The sequence below is a fragment of the Zootoca vivipara genome, chromosome 3 (assembly GCF_963506605.1).
Source record: "Zootoca vivipara chromosome 3, rZooViv1.1, whole genome shotgun sequence".
NCBI classification, from domain to species: domain Eukaryota; kingdom Metazoa; phylum Chordata; class Lepidosauria; order Squamata; family Lacertidae; genus Zootoca; species Zootoca vivipara.
Window position 1 is genome coordinate 39163988 of NC_083278.1, and position 17639 is coordinate 39181626.

The following is a 17639-nucleotide window of genomic DNA, read 5'->3' on the forward strand; positions in this document are numbered from 1 at the left end:
TGATTGTTCTCCTGGTTTGGTTGTCCTAAGGAATTTTAACATCCATGCTGACACCACCTTACAAGGGGCCGCTTGGGACCTCTTGGAAAGAATGGCCTCCATGGGGTTGTCCCTGAATAAGTTTGGCCCGACCCATAGCCTCAGACATGCCTTAGACCTGGTGTTCAGCTTTATGGACGTAGGTGATCTGACATTAAGTAAAAGTGAAACACAATAAATGCCATGATCAGATCACTTCCTGGAGCATCTAGATTTCTCTGAGACCCTTCTCCTTCAAAGGGAGGTGGGACCGATTCAAATGGTCCACCTCCAACACTTAATGGATCCAAATGCTTTCCAGAGAGTGGTAGGGGATGTTTTATCCCATGGTGAATGCCTCTCAGCTGATTCCCTGGTGGCCCGCTGGAATGCAGAGTTAGTCAGGGCTATTTACTGTCTGGCTCCGAAGTGCCCTCTTCAATTGCATGGAGTCCTGATGGCCCTGTGGTTTATCCCAGAGCTGAAGGCGATGAAACAATCGCTGAGACAGCTAGAGCACCAGTGGCAGAAAACTCATTCTGAATCCGACCAAACATGGGTTAGAGCTCAATGTTGAGCCTACCAAGAAGATCTTCTTCATCACATCTATTGCATCTGCAGAAAACAGCAGCAGGAGACTCTTTCAGGTGGCTTCAATCCAATGGAGCCACCTTTGCCTGATGAGGACCCTAAGATTTCCTGCAATGATTCTGCAAACTTCTTTGCAGTTAAAGTCGCTCAGATTAAGAAAGAGGTAGACTGCGGGAGTAGGGCTGGGGTGGGAGAGTGCTAGAGTCCTGACTAGTCAAGTTGCATGGGATCAATTCTAATCTGTTACCTCCGAGGACATGGACAGGCTGCTTTGAGGAGTGAAACTGACCACCTGTCTCCTTGACCCTTACCCACCCTTAGGAGAGCAAGAAAAATTCTCAAGTACGATTCACACACCGGCCAGCACCTCTTTAATCTTCTACCCTCGGGCAGGAGATATAGAAGTATAATCAGTCATACCAACAGGCTAAAAACAGTTTCTATCCGTGGGCTGTTAGGCTGCTGAACGGAAAATAATATAGTGCAACTGACTTTCGGGGTTGGTGTGTTGTGCAACAAGCACACAGAGTGCAATGAGATTGAGTGTTGGGGGGGGAGGCTCGGTTAATTTCATTGTACACAGGTTGTACATTGACAATAAGGGTATTATTGGTTGCGCTGGACGATGATCTACAGTGGGCTAGGGACAAAGGTGAAAGCTGTTTCCTAGTTCTGCTGGAACTCCCAGTGGCTTTTGATACCATTGACCAATGGTATCATTCTGGACCGGCCAGAGGGGTTGGGAGTTAAGGGCACTGTTATACAGTGGTTCTGCTCCTTCCTCCTAGGTCATGTCCCAAAAGTGATGTTGGGGGATGAGTGTTCAGACACCTGGGCTTTCACGTGTGGGATACCTCAGGGTTCCATCCTCTCCCCCATGCTTTTCAACATCTATATGAAGCTGCTGGGAGGGATCATCAGGGGGTTTAGGCTTGGTGTTCACGAGGATGCGGGTGATACCCAGCTCTACTTCTCTCTTAAATTGGAACCAGTGAAGGCAGTGAATGTCCTATGTGAGTGTCTGGAGGCGGTTGGAGGATGGGTGGAAGTTAACGGATTGAGGTTGAATCCTTATAAGACAGAAGTACTGTTTTGGGGGGACAGGGTGTGGGTGGGTGTGGGGAGATAAGGAGATAAAGAACTACATAACTTTTGGAGGACATCTGAAGGCAGCTTTTGGAAGACATCCTGTATCAGGAAGTTTTTAATATCTAATATTTTACTACTGTATGTTTTTATACAGTTATGCTGTAAGCCTCCCAGAGTGGCTGGGGAAACCCAGCCAGATGAGTGGGGTATTATTATTATTATTACTACTACTATAGGTGTCTGAGTTATAAAGTCCTAAGTTTGAAAAATACACATGCACCCTCTAACTTGAGATGATTGCTTACAAGACTACTGTCTCTCAACTGCCTTCTGACCAAAACTCCCAAATTGTTGGCTGAACATGCCCACTTGGCATCCCATTTGATTGTAGAGTTATTTGGCCGTAATGCAATAACTCTTCCAACTGTGATACTGGAATGAAATTTGGTATGCTGAGTCCCATTGCAACTCTTATGTTTTAAACTCTAATACCAGCTCAGCCTCCAAGAAAGAGGTAATGCATACTACCAAACCCTCTTCCTTGAGCATAGAGATGTCAAAAAGAAATTCTCCATTTGATCCCTATACTAATTTTCAAGGCAAGAAGAGAAGACAAAAAGTTGTTTGCAATGCAATATTTGAAGCAAGGCAGTGCTTTGCATAACCCTTATGACTTGGGAGTAGAAAAAGAATACTGCATTAAACCTGAATCTTTAAGTCCCTTTTGGTTAGGTTTTTCTCCACGTTATCCTGGGGTGAAAGGAGAACAGTTGCTCAGTTGCTACCTAGCCTCAAATCTTACTGGCTGCTTCCACACAGAAATACTTTTGATTTGGTGCTTTAGGTCCAAATCCAACATTCATGAAACAGGGCTGGGCTACCTTTTGATATTTTCACACATAATTATTTTTATTTTTTTTATTATTTATTGAATTTATATACCACCCTATAGCTGGAGGTCTGTTCACACATCCTGTGCATCCTGGGCTGGAGCTAATAATTATGTACATGGAGGCTGGAGGCAGACAAATTGCTCCTCTTATGTAATCTACCACCTAAAGAAGGTGATTCATGTATGTCCAGCTCTAGCTAGAAGCTCTGGTACAGAAACATTTTGTTCCTACTAAAATAACAATTATCTGTGTGGACTTGTCAGTGGCTTAGGAAGATCTAATAAAATATAATCGGAACCCTATGAAAGAAACTGTGTAGAAACAGTCTTGAAGCTTGCAGCCTTTGTCTAGGAACGAGACAGCTCTGCCTGCCACTGGAAGTTCCATTTCACAGCATAATAAGATCACAACATTCCAGTTTCAATTAAACACAGTATTTTTAAGAAATCAAAATAGTTTCCATCAGGAAATTCCCAACTAGCTTTAATAAATTCAGTCTCTTCTAAGACTATCTGCTTCAGTGACAGCAGGCTAACATACTGTACTGATCTGTTCCCTGTTTCAAATTGAATTCCAAGATTCTCTCTGTCTTAATGGCTGGGAAATCCACTGCGTGCATTTTTACATTTTTTCTTATTTTCTGGAACAATGACAGTAAATGGTCAGATCTGTTTTCAAAAGCATTTGATTATTTTTGCATTCCTTTTCATCACTACATAGTTTAAACCATCCAAAATATTTCATCACATCCCATTTCCACTATTCCCCTTCTACAACTGAGTTTATTAAAATAGCCTTATACAAATCATTTCCATAAGTTTTGCTCTGCAATAATGTACATCATTACCCCACTTTACAGAAATTGCCATGTGCCCAGGCATTCCTAACCATGGGGATTTTTCTTTTAATGGATACAATCATGAGGACAGATTTTAAGGTTAAAAAACCTTCACAAATGTTATTATTTTTAAGCGTGAGTAATATAATAACACTGCACATATACAGTGGTCTGTATCCGGTAAAACCTTAGTGTGAACAGTTCTGTTTGTGCTAGGGGATGTCTCTGATTTCCACCAACCTCCCTATTTTGTTTAAGGCCCTGATACACCACATTGCATGCTATTCTGGAGGCATTCCACAATCTTCAGGTACAATTTTTTGGAGTAGCCAAAAGAAACGGCAAGGAAATCCCATTCTGTGAGTAGAACTCCATTTGCAGTTCTTAGGATCCAAACTAGTGTTTCCTAATGTGCTGCTCATAGAATTATAAGGTCACCACTAATACCAGCAACAGCTGGAAAATTTATTTTCAGTATAGGAACTACATGGATGGAACTAGAGCATAGAATGTAGTGCTGCTGTCCCATTATTTACACAAGACATTACTTGAGCGCCTTCCTCTTGTGGCAGGAGCTAAGCCCATTCCAAATGCAATAAACTATAGCAGGCGCACTATGCAAGGAGTATTTTAAAGGTGTGCCACCACCGGTCCTTGGCACACTTGACTTTGACAAAACATTGTATCTACCCTTGTGTTGAGCTCCATATCCCATGGAGCTTGCATTAGGACAGTGTTCTTCAACATTGGTTTTCTAGATATTATTGAAGTACAACCCCACCAACCCAAGCTGAGGTAAGGCATGATGGGAATTGTAGTTCAACAACATCTGGAGACCCAAGTTGGAAAATGGCTAGTCTACAAAGACAGACTGATTGCCTGGACTGTAACACAATGTTTAAAATATACATCAGAACTACTGTCATGCAATGAGTGAGATTTTTTTTTTCTGGGAAAGAATGTTAACCATACCCTTTTAGCTGAACAGGCAAATACTATTGCGCAGTTTTGTCCGTTTCTTCCTTGAAATATATCAAATGTTCAAGACAGCATGAAACAACAGTTACCTCATTGTCAGTTCCCACATCAAGCATAACAGGCAGACACTCCTGGGGCTTCATTCCTCCACATGCTGTGTAAAGTGCTAGTTTACCCACTGGGATGCCCATTCCATAACAACCAAGGTCTCCAAGGCCAAGAATACGTTCTCCATCAGTCACCACAATAGCCTAGAGGGAAAGTAGTATAAGCAGTGTAAAATTGAAAACGTGTCCTAAGCTCTTTTCATGTCCGTTCGTAAATAGGTTGATTCAAATTAAGAACAGTGGCAAAGCATTCCATACTGCTTTGGTGTGTTACATTTTCTTTAGGGCTGTTATCTGAGCAAACAAATCTTTAGTTTATTGTAACTGCATGAGTCGTAGTTGATTAATGGATCCATTATATTTGCATATGAGAAACAAATAGATGCAAAGTGGGGGGAGGGGGAGACACTGAGTTATGCAGATCTAGGTCTCATCCAAGTCTTGAAGAGAGACTGCCAGAGAATCCCATGTATGCTGTTTTGAGTTCCATGTTAAAGAAAAAAGGTGGGATAGAAATGTCGTAAATAAATAAATTTGCCCTGCCATTCATGGAAGGGTGTTTGATCTAACAGAGGTTTCCACAAATGGAAGGGAGAAGGCGATTTTCACCATTTCACTCTTGCAGACCCCCATTCCTGGCCCACCTCCACATTATTTTAGATGGTTCTCTACTCCCCTAGTGCAGATATTGGGGGGGGGGGGCACAAGAGGCTGCAGGTGCAGCTTCCCCCTTCCACTTGCAGAATCATCCAATAGATAAAAGACACTTCTGTGAATGGAAGTGGAACCGTTGGTTAAAATTTCTCAGTATTCTTAGGTGATGCAAATATGTGCTGCAGCAAAGTAATGTTAGAAAAGGTAATCTGGCCAAGTTCTCTCACACATAATACAATGCCTCTTTTAAAACAGTAGCTGCCATTTGTTTCTATTTATATATATTTTTAAATTGCTCCCCAAGAAATTGGTGCAGCATTTTTAATTGAACAGTTCCACCCACCAAAAAAATCAGATACTCTAATTAATTGCTCAAACATTGATACTGAATCAGCTTATGTGATTGAAATAGAAAGAAAGCTTGGCACCCTGATCCTAAACACTTGCACCAATGCATGACTAACATACTGCTATAACATGTCTGAATAATTACACTGTACTGGTCTAGCAACTCATATTTTCCAATTTAAGGATTATTTTGCTGACAAAGGAAGTCTGGGTTTGTCTTCTGGCTAAATGTTTAAAAAACTGTATAAGATAAGGTTACCATATTTTTTTCAATGAATCCAGGGACACTTTTCAATTTCCTACTAAATAGATGGATTTTGTCAGGGGACTGATTTGTAAATCCAGGGACTGTCCCAGGGAAACGGGGACGTCTGGTAACCTTAGTATAAGATGATGTGAACAAGAAAATTGCTTAAATATCAGAGAAGACATTAGACGTTGTTACTGGTGAAAAAGAAGGGGACCAGGCACGTTAAGGCCCAGGAAATTACAATCTCTATGCTCTTTGTGTACAGCTTTATGTGCTATAGTTTCAGTTTCTTTTAATGAACTTTTCTTCTGCTGAATTCTTGAGGAATGCAGTCATAGTTATTTAAAAACTAGGTATTCGGTGCTGCATTCCATAGAAAATTTTCTGTTCTATTCTGTTCCGGCTCCACAAGGAAACAACATATAAGTTCGAAAGAGGTGTAAGACCCATTGGCTATTGTCATTACTACCTCCCAGTAGCCAGAACATGTAGCCAGATGCACTAGTTAATGTCGCTGGAGGCACAAGTGACTTCAGTGGCTAGCAGAACATTTTATAAGCGTTGGCTGGTGTGCCAAGCAGCTACCACTCTGGCCTAGCAACAGTGACCCACATGTTGGCAACCCAAAGACTGGATTATTGTAATATGCTCTGTGCACAGCTTCTCTTGAAACTGGTTCAAACTGAGGCAGCTAGGCTGCCAAGTGGGGCAACTACCATGATCATATTACACCATTCTTGAAGGAAATGCACTGGCTGCCAAATTGCTGCCAAGCCAATTTTAAGACGACACATATGCCCCTGTACAGCAGCTTGGTGCCCTCATGTGCTGAGATATTCATGGGAGGCTCTGTTGGTTGTACCACTGCCTGCTGAGGCAAATTATGCAGCATCCTGGGGGATGGAGTTTCCCTTAGTGATACCAGGCCTGTGGAATTCCCTTCCCTCTAAAATAAGGCAGGCAAAAAAATTGAGTTTTTAGTGTCTGTTTAACTCATCTTTTCACCCAAGTGTTGCTGGCTCTTAATTCCTTGTTTGGTTCTAACTATTGGCTACAGTGGTTTGAATTTTATTATGTTTTTCAATATTTTAATATGTGGATTTTATTGCATTAGGTGCATATATTGTAAATCACTCTGGTATCATTTAGGTGAAGAGTGGTATATAAATATTTTAAATAAACAAATAAATTGTTAGCGAATGTGTATATATTACAGTGACCTCAATTCCAATAGTGAAAAGAAAAAAGTGAGGGAGGTCCATGTTAAAGATTTAAGGCATAAAAAACCACAGTAAAATGACTACTGTGGAAACTAGTATTCTGCATAGATCAGTAACTATCTACTATTTGAGGTGGCCACTTTTTATGAATATTTCATGTGTAGTAGTAAGGGACTTGTGGCAAACTTGTAATAGATTAGATTTTCAATTTACTTCCAATGATTCATAACATACATTTGGATTAACACTGTATTTTTGTTTGGTGGTATTCAAATATACAGTCCTCTTCCTACTCACAATGTACACCAGATCATTCTGCTAATCATATAGTTAAGCTCTGACTTATATTACTGGTATTATTTTAGTTATCCAGAGACCGACACATATTACTTGTAACTAAAGAACCTACCTTGATGACAGCTTCAGGCCATGCTTTAAGCAGTGTTTCAACATGTCCTCGATCATGGGGAGTGATGAAGAGTCCTCTGTAAGAAAATAATTTAAATATTTTTAATATTTATTTTAATATTTTAATATTTTAAATATTTAAATTAAAATGAATAAATAAATTAAACTAGCCTTTTCAGGCATGAAGCTTTCTCTTTTTAAATCATTGGCATCATATACACGCACAAACATGCTGGAAACACAACCAGCCAGCCAGCCAACCAAGAACCGAGGATAGGGCTAAGCAGACTTTATTGTCACTGGTGGGGGGGGGGGGTCAACAGAATATCACTAGAGTCAGAGGATGAATTTAGACACATGTACATCTAGGTTTTTTCTCCCATATAAGTGAGTGGTTGGCACTCCTATGTGGAAAAGCTAAGCATAGCAAGCAGGGACAGTACTGCAGTAAGGGATAGCCCAGCCTAACACTGTCAGGAATTCTGTAGCGGGGATGTGACTGTGCAGATCACACAGAAATGCATTTCATGTCTACCTATTTTTCCTATACACATACCCACACATCATGACAATAGGCTACAGACGTCACACAAGTTCCCAACATTCCATCCCACAACATGACCAAAAAATGGAACCCAGGATGGGGTTACACATACTAAGGATGGCATGTTTCCCTGTGAATTTCATTGAGTTCCATGGACAACATAAAAGAAACTGTAATCTGAGACACAGCTAAGGCAATATTTGCTTCTTACTTCAGGCACTGAGATCACCAGAAGAGAAATAGGTTTAGCCTGTACCCCAGAAGTGTACCCCTTTACTTTTACATATGTGAATGGCTATCATAGTGTGCTGAACTTAGGAACAACTTTGCTACAAGAGCAAACCAGCCCATGACACTTGGTGACATGGAGAAACCCTGAAAAGCAATCCCCCTCTTCTGAAAGAAAGAGCCAATATGATTCTGAAACTTCCTCTCATCCCACAAAAACAGGATTAGAGAGTGGCAAGAAGCAAGGAGAGTGGCAAGAAGCAAGGAAGGCAATGTAAAACAGATATACCGGTAAATGCTCCCACATATTCCCATACTCTACAGTGCAGGAAAAAGCTTTGGCTAACAATGCAATCCAGTATATGACTCCTCAGAAATAAACCCTATTGATGTGAGTATAGGATTGCAGCCTAAATATGACTTTTAGTGTGGTTTTTCCAGATACAGATCTTATCTTCATTATATTTATTTTTTAAAGCTATTTATATGCATTTGTCAGGAGTGATGGGGGAATGCTGCTAATTCTCTTGCAAACTCTCTGGGTTTTTGATGCCAATGACTGTGTCCAGACTGGATCCACTTAAAGAGTTCTTAAAGAATTCAAATCTGAAATTGCTGATCTTCTAACAAAAATATACCCGAGGACTGGAAAGTAGCCAATGTAATACCAATTTTTAAACGGGGGTCCATGGAAGCAGTAGCCATTAATATCTTAGCAGGGTAGTAACACTTTTGTTGTTTTTTGTAGGATACTAATATTTGCAGACTTATTTCAGCCTTGTGCTAGAAATGGAGAACCTAAACCATATTAGGATATGTTCATGTTCAAGACATTCTCATGGGAACATTCCCATGCATCTTATTAGACTGTCTAAGTAAGTCATAGCAATAAATATAATTTATCACTACAGCATCATAATGTGAGTATTTACTGCAGGATCGTCTAAAATTCATAAGATTTTCTTAGGTATTTAAAATTAAACTTCTCATGACCTCGATTTTTAACCCAAATTGTTACAATGAAATTATTAGGTTTTTTAAAAAAACGAAAGAGGGGCAGAATCACACTGTCCAGCATAGCTGTCAAGTCTCCCGTTTTTCGCGGGAGACCCCCGGATTTAAATCCGTTTCCCGCTGGTCTCCCGAATTGAAAAATATCCCGTAAATCCCCCAGATTTGCAGCTCCTGCCAGTGCCGGCAGCCATGTCCCGGCTCCCGGCTGGCTGCTCACTCACTTGGCTTCGGAAATCACCTCTGTGCATGCCCGAGCATGCGCAGAAGCAATTTCTGCTGCCCAGACATGCAGACACGGGTCTGGACATGCACAGAACCGATTTCCGTTGCCGCTCTGCCCATGTCTGGGCACCGGAAGTCACTTCTACGCATGTCTGGACATGCACAGAAGCGACTTCCGGTGCCGCGCTGCCGCTGATCCCTTATTTTACCTTATTTTCCTATCTGGAAGTTGACGCCTATGCTGTCCAGACACTACTGAAGTCTTATATGAAATATAGTGTCCTGTTTGAGACACTCATTTAATAAAGATGAATTCAAACCCAAACAAGTATAAAACTTTTCATTTATGTAAAATATGAAATATATCCTCCAGTAATTGATAATCTATTTTATGAAAAGAGGTTAAAACAATGCAACCCATTTAGCTAGGAAAAAAGTCAAGCTGGCAGTAGAATTAAAATGCGCTAGAGATGAGGTAATCATTTTAGATACAACATTCCAAGGATCAAATAAAGAACATTTTTAATGTCTGATGTTTTATTTTTGTTTTTATATATGCTGCTATAAGCCACCCAAATTGGCTAAGGAAACCCAGCCAGATGGGCGGGGTATAAATAAAATCATCATCATCATCCACACACACAAATTGCTTGGATGCTAGTAAGGAAAAAATAATTATCTTGGTTCTTGAACTCAATCTGTTCTGGAAGTCCGTTTGACTTCTAAAGCGTTCGAAAACCAAGGCATTAGCCCCAGAAACCATGCCAACAGCCAAAATGGACATTTGGCTTCCGAAAAACGTTCACAAACCGGAACACTTACTTCCGGGTTTGCAGTGTTTGGGAGCCAATTTGTTGGTCAATGAAGCCGTTTGGAAACCAAGGTACCACTGTATAAGAAATGTGATGAAAAAATAGCTATTTGAAATACAGTGGTACCTCTACTTACGTGCCTCTCTTGTTACGTATCCTTTGGGATATGCACGTGGCAAACCTGGAAGTATATTTCCGGGTTTCTTAGCACGCGCGTGCGCAGAATTGCTCTACCGTGCTGCATGCATGCACAGAATAGGTACCTCCGGTTGCGGAAACCTTGGGATCCAACCGGACCTCTGGAATGGATCCTAGCCGCAACCGGAGGTAACACTGTACCGTAGTTATGAAAGCCATAGCTCAGTGGTGGCAGAGCATGTTCTTTGCACAAAAGATCCCAGGTTTGATACCCAACATCTCCAAGTAGGGCTAGGAAAAACTTCTGCACAAGACCCTATGGAGAAGTCTATGCTAGATGGCTCAATGGTCTGGCTTGGTATAAGGCAGTTTCCTATGTTCTTTTAGTATCTAACAGTTTCCCAAATGCAGTGGGTTTTTTCAAACAAAAAAATCCATAGCATCAGTTGGTGCTCACTGGAGTCACAACTTCAGACAGGACATGGGCCCTCTGTATACACTTGTGAGGGAGGAGAGTTAAGTGTCTTATTGTCTCAGGATCAAAAATTGCCACAATATTATAATAACTGTTTTTGAAAATTTGATATCAAGATTGTCAAACCACATTTGCCTCCACTCATAAATACTTCTTATAATCTATGCTCTGTCTCTGGCTCCTAATTTGGAAATTACATGTATCTATCATAAACACACCAAACACATGTTTCTCATGAAATGGATTCTAGTCCACAAAAACATGCCTTAATAAACTTGTTAATCCTTAAAGTGTTATAGGATTCTTTGTCGTTTTGAGATTATTTTCAGAATATTCCACTGGAAGTAAAACTGTTCTGTCCTCTAGATTAACAAATGAGCTTTGGGCAGCTCTTGGGAAAAGAGAATCCCAGACAACTCCTGTAACATTTTAGCCTGCATTAGCACACAAAAGCTCATACCAAAATAAAAACTTAGTTAGTCTTTAAGGTGCTACTGAAGGAATTTTTTTTTTTAATCCGGAGAAGACTTTTCAGGTTGGAATTTAAAAAACAAACAACCTCAAAATGAGCCAAATAGGTCATTTACATGGAAGGTGATGATAAACTGATGATAATTTATCATTTTCCAGTGTATTTTTTACTCTTAGTTTTGTTTCTAATCAATTATCTTGTTCTAGCTATTAGTATTAATACTTTTATGGTATGGCTGGGGTCACTTGTAGTTATTTATACTTGTCAGCAGATCATTGTAATCAATTCATTTTGTCATGAGAAGGAACAAACAATCTTGGCATAGAGAGAAGATAACTGCTCTTGCACTTTATGCTGTGGTAGATCTCCTAATACGATAATTGCACTAAAAAAGGAGCAGGACATCAGTGCTGTTGAAATATCCTTGGAACCTTTCTTTCTGGCACCTCTAGAACTTGAGTCTGATTTATGCATTACCTGGAAGGCAGTACTGCTGAGAGAAGTAACAAAGTTATTTGCCTGTTCCATCTACACAGCATACAACCCAGCCACAAGAAAATGGATCCCATGATGCAATAAAAAAGAAAAAAAATCAATCCATTGAAAGCTAAACAATGTTAGTCCACTTGACAGTAATAATACATAAGATAGGGCTACTAGTCTTCAAACCTAAACATATTTACTAAGAAACCTGTTCTACTGTTCACTGAAGAATACATATTTTTAGGACTGAATCAAAAGAAGAACTGTGAACATTCCCTGTAGCATACACCTGTTGGTTCAGAACTTTATTCTAACACAGAAAACAAAAACAAAAAACCTATTTTGCAATTTAAGTAAAAACATATTTTTCAATATATTTTAGAAATAAAATTTGAGCTCCAAATTAAACAAGTCTGATCACTTTTGGGTCAAACACTGTTATTACATTTTGTTCCAGTAGCATCAAACCTGGGCACCAGATAGAAACAACACTTTGTGTTTGATTAATTTTTACATTGCGAAGCTGTGGTATGTGACATAATTATGAGGAAGGTTTAGAACAATCCATCTCTTTTGTTTGCTCATCAGTGGCAATAAGCAAGATGGACACAGAGACAAAGTACTGGAACCCCCAAGCAATACTGGAAAGACCAATCTGATTCAAAATAGTAAACTTGGTACTTGAAAACAGTGAATACTAACAATTCATTATTAACTGGCAAAGCCGTTCCATAATGGACAGACTCAAGACAACCTTTTTGCAATGGAACACTATTAGAATATGAGCTCCCAGAGGCAGGCACAAAGTAAACACTGACTGGGGGGTGACTGGAGATAAAGGAAATCAGACAGATTGAGGAGCAGGGGCTTCCTTGGCACATCTAGACTCATGATGTTAAGGTGGGGGGACTTTTGTCTTTAAAAGAAAAAGAAAAGGACAGACTCTGATGCTTGCTTTTCCAAGGAGGAGGGGGTGAGGCTATTAAGAGAGGTTGCAGGAACTAGTGCTGACAGGTCTTGGAGTTTGGCCCAGATTGCTAGGACCTTTCTCTACTACAGAGGCTCATTGGAAATCTTCCAAGCTGCTGAGGACCTGGGGCAACCCCTGGAGTGAGAGTCTGAGAATGTGCTGACAGCTGAATCCAGAACTCTATGTGCTGCTGAGGGCCTGAGTGGATAATCTTGGAAGTTAGGGACACTATCGGAAGGCTGAACAGAGACAGCAAAAAGACCCCACTGGCAAATAAGAACATGGGGATAGAGTAGCAGATAAAGGACTCTGGAACAGCATTATTAGCTCTTTCTCCTGTAACCTCGGGTTACAGACACTTCAGGTTACAGACTCCGCTAACCCGGAAGTAGTACCTCGGGTTGAGAACTTTACCTCAGGATGAGAACGGAAATGGCGCAGCGGCAGCGGAAGACCCCATTAGCTAAAGTGGTGCCTCAGGTTAAGAACACTTTCAGGTTAAGAACAGACCTCCAGAACGAATTAAGTTTGTAACCAGAAGTACCACTGTACAACAATGTAAGCTATGGCAATGATACAAGCAAATAAATTATCCTGAAACTACAAAAGCACAGAGAAGGAACCTCTGGCCTCTGCCATCAAAAGCAAATGGAACAAGGGCTGCTGGATGGGTCCTGTTTCATTTTGCATTGTAATGTGTTGCAAACTGGCATTGGAGATCATTTGAGGTTAGCCCAGAAGTATGTTGCCTCTGCTACTTGACCTAGCCCAGTCATAAGGGTAAGAGGGACAGTCTAAGGAAGAGCTTCTCTCCATTGCTTGCCTTATGGATTATTCCTTCTGAAATATGAATGACAGAGTAGACAACAGCATGCATGGGGGCAGATGTGTAATGTATGCAACACTTAGCGTATGTAAAAAGTTATAGAAATAAATCAGTCCTAAACTTTATGCTTGGGTGTTAAGAGCACCCCACATATTATTACAGAGACAATATGTCAGCATGACAAGTAAATATGTCAGGGCAAAAACTTTGAACTTTTGTCTACATTCACAATTTAATGCCATCCTATCAGTTGCCTTCATTTTAATCTTTAACTCACAGTAAAATTACTAATCTATTCAGGATGCCATCCACCAACTACTGCTCCTTCAGAGGCATTTATAAAAACATTCAATCTTCTGGAATCACACTGAGCCACTGATGAATATTCAAGATTCTGCAGTCCTGTTTCCTTCACATAATTCCCCTTATCCACCTAATATGTGTAACGTGAGCAGGTAGAAAATTCTATGAATTGTATAAATTATTTCATTTTATTGCTGATTTTTATGCTGGCTATCACACAGAGTCTATTTTAATTATGACTTCATTAAAATATATTAGTGAGTCTTTGACCTAATAGACTGTCAAAACCTTGCCATGGAAATTTTAAAAAATAAATTGGATGAATTCCTAAGGTAACATTTGAAAGGACTAAGCATCTGGACTTTATCTGGCCCAGAGTCAATAAAAAATCAACCCTAATTCATTAGAGAATATAATGTACTTATACTCCATACTTTTCCAAATAAATTTCCAAACATCTCTCTATATATAGTCTTCATCTGTACCTACCACAAACATTTGATGAAAACTGAAAAATATCAACCATCACACTCATCCCCTATAACCAGGTGCAACAAAATATCAGAAAACAAAAAGGGAAATAACAAAGCTGAGATAAGGAAGCTGTGGCCCTCCAAATATTGAACTCAAACTCCTGTTAACCCTTGTCAACATGGACAATTGTCATGGATGATGGGAGTTGTAGTCCAAAGTCTGGAGAGCCATAGGTTCCCTATCCCTTTAACAAAGATGCCTCATGCAGTGTTTTTTATTTGACTTGTAATTATATTCTAACAATGCAATCCTAAGCAGCATGCCACTTGTTCACATTAAACCATAGTTTTATTTTAGCCATGGTTTAATGTGACATGCAAACCAGGCCTGTGTATTTTGATGCAATAATTTATGCAAAATGCACACAAACATTCCCAAATTGCCTTTTCAGGGAGGGGAAGAGAGACCTAGCCACATGATACATCCCAAAAGTCATGTTACCTTGTCAGGCTTCTCAGAATGCAGGGTGACATTAAAATATGATTGCCCACTTATGCAACAGAAATCCACTTGTGCAACAGGTCTTTCCATTTTTCTTCTCTCCCCCTTCCAGCCCACATGTCCCCAAAATCTGCTCCAGAGGGTCCCCACTCTCCCCAAGTTGTTTGGGCAGAACAAGTGGAGGCTGTAGTAGGGAAGAGAGGAAGGAGAAGCCCCATGCATTGCACTACATGGGGTCTCATCTAATGGCAATGATACATTAAACAAGACAACATAGATCAAGCCTAAGAAATTATACTGCACTCATTCATCAGTCCAAGATGCAATTCTCTCTCACTTTTGTATGCAGTATGATAAGGAACAGATACTAGCCTTTAATTCAGACATGTATATAAGGTGATTCCCTAACTGAAATATACCACATTTATTTGAACATAGGATCACCTCCTACAAAATACAATAGAAACCCCTCTTTCTAGGAGAGGAAATTTGTGAACCACATATCTGCTCCTGATCTTACCAGAATTTGGACAGGGAAGGGAAGGCAGAACATGCTCTATCTTTTGGTTTACAGTCTACAGATTCACACTCAGTAAATGCAGAAAGTATTAAATATAAAATTTAAGGATTATTCTAAAATGGAATATATTTTCTTCAGTAGTGTAAGTTCCAAATGATGGTAGTTTCCCTCTGCCCTGATGATTTCCAATTATTGCTCAAGATTTCGTTGGTGCAAACAATTGAACTTGCTTTCCATATTACAAATGGAAATGCAATCCTAATGTTTAGCCTCCTCACTTTTCAGAAGTTTCCAAAACTAAGCAATGGAATACTTGGTCATGATTTTTCCTTACACTGAGCTTGCTAATCAACTTGAAACACCTGGGTGTTCCACAGACGGGGCAAAGAAGTTGTTTTTGGCATCTTAACGAAAAAGTTCCATTGAACTTTCCCACACCTAAACTTGCAGCTTGAAAAAGGTGGTGGTGGAGAGACTCCCTCAAAGAGCTGCTATTTTATAGGGGAATTCTTTTCTCGCCTCCCCACCCCCAACTTGATTTATGGCAAAGGTAACCTTTTAATAAGGCAACAAGAATTGTCCCACACATGACAGCATTTCTTATATCACTGTACGTTGGAAATTTCAGTTACAATAGCTAGTATTTTTGCATTTTTCAGACCAGATACATGTTTAAATACATGATCCTTCTCTTCTATACTCTGCCAGCTCAAACTACTGCGCAATTCTACAGTAGCAATATCATTCATGTGCAGCTAAATGAGGCACCCCATTTAAATATATATCAAAATGCTAAAGTTAGATGCCTCCTGTTCAGAGTTTCAGTCATTCAACCATGCCCTTTTCCAGGATATTACATTTCATTTCTCCAGTCCTCCAGTTTTCACACATACACACACACAGGCTCAGGCCTCCAACAGTCAGCCAGCATCCTGTGGTCACAATGCATGCTCAGTCCTTTTAGGACATTCTTGGGTTTTCTTCCCCTTCATGTGTTTTCCCCAAAAGATTTTTGTACATTTGTAAACCTGTGACTTCCTCCAAGCCTTCAAATACCCTCCCTCTTATACTCAGATCATGTCATTTTGGCTACATGAGCATCTGCACTCATACGAAGTTATGAGTCCACAATTAGTACGGTATATAGGAATCTAAAAGGAATTTTGCAATAATCTTATTTTCACACAGAAAACACACAACAACTCTTCTGGAGTTCCTTGATACTCCACAAAATTGTGCGGTGGTGGTGGTAAATCACCCCAGCTATTTCCAACCATCTATATATATAAAAATGTAGGCATTGCACGTGCGGAGGTCACAGCCTTTCTCCATAACTGCTAAACCGTAATGTAACAAATTTGGCCACAACGTTCCATGCCCATCAGGGCACCTTTCATGCCTAAAATAATGATTAAACACATGTGTTAAAATAATGATTAAACACAAAAAAAACACCGGGATGAGGCACAAAAAAGGGAAGGAGGGGAAACACATAGCCATGGGGAGGAAGGAATAACCCTGAGTCAGCCAAAGCAGGGGGGGGGGGTTGGGACAGGGAAAACTGAGTAGGCCACAACACTGCCCAGTAGGCCACAGGCAAAAACAAACAGAATATGGGCCTTTCACAGGGTGGGGGAATCACAGGGATGAGGCACAACAACGGGGGAGGGGGCTCACAGGGATGAGGCACAACAAAGGGAGGAGGGAAACACATAGCCATGGGGGGAGGTAGGACCCTGAGTTAGCCAAAGCAGTAGGGGGTGGGGACATTTTCAGGAACACGCGTAGGTGGGGGAGTCTTACTTTTAAAACTTACAGTAGGGGAGTCAGGGTTGGGACAGGGCAGGTGAGGGGACTCTAAAGGGAGACTCTGAAGGTCCATTTAACAGAAAAAGGTCCATTTAACACAAAAACCCACAGCAACACGTGGCCAAGCCAGCTAGTTTTTATATAGAAGTTTAAGTAGGAGCCACTAGTGCTGTTCACATGCTCCATAATACTGAGGTACACATAATACATGTGCCACTATCAGTTGATTGTGCCATGGAGACAATAATGTTTTATTGGCATATCAAGAGAGGCAAGTCCAAGAAGGTCAGTCTATCACAATAATAAGTACCGGTGTAGGAATATGCTTGGTTTTCCTCAGGCAGAATATCTGCAGCTATGCAAAAGATTACAGAGGCAAAGGTTTTACTCACCTCAGAAACAAATGATCACTCATAAGTTATTCAAACTGATCTTGCCCATCAGCAACACCTTC

At 40.4% G+C, this 17639-nt stretch overlaps 2 protein-coding genes across 19 annotated transcripts in view; one reads left to right on the forward strand and one right to left on the reverse strand.

The window, feature by feature from the left end:
- Positions 1 to 17639, reverse strand: part of ME1 (malic enzyme 1) — a 131676-nt gene that overhangs the window by 78771 nt on the left and 35266 nt on the right. For both annotated transcript variants that reach the window (XM_035109508.2, XM_035109509.2), the window contains exons 4-5: positions 7396 to 7471; positions 4497 to 4658 (exon numbers count right to left, since the gene is read on the reverse strand). In XM_035109508.2, the coding sequence (XP_034965399.1) occupies positions 4497 to 4658; positions 7396 to 7471 (238 nt within the window). The remainder of the gene's footprint in view (positions 1 to 4496; positions 4659 to 7395; positions 7472 to 17639) is intronic.
- PRSS35 (serine protease 35) overlaps positions 1 to 17639 on the forward strand; it is a 176220-nt gene that overhangs the window by 74730 nt on the left and 83851 nt on the right. The window lies entirely within an intron of this gene.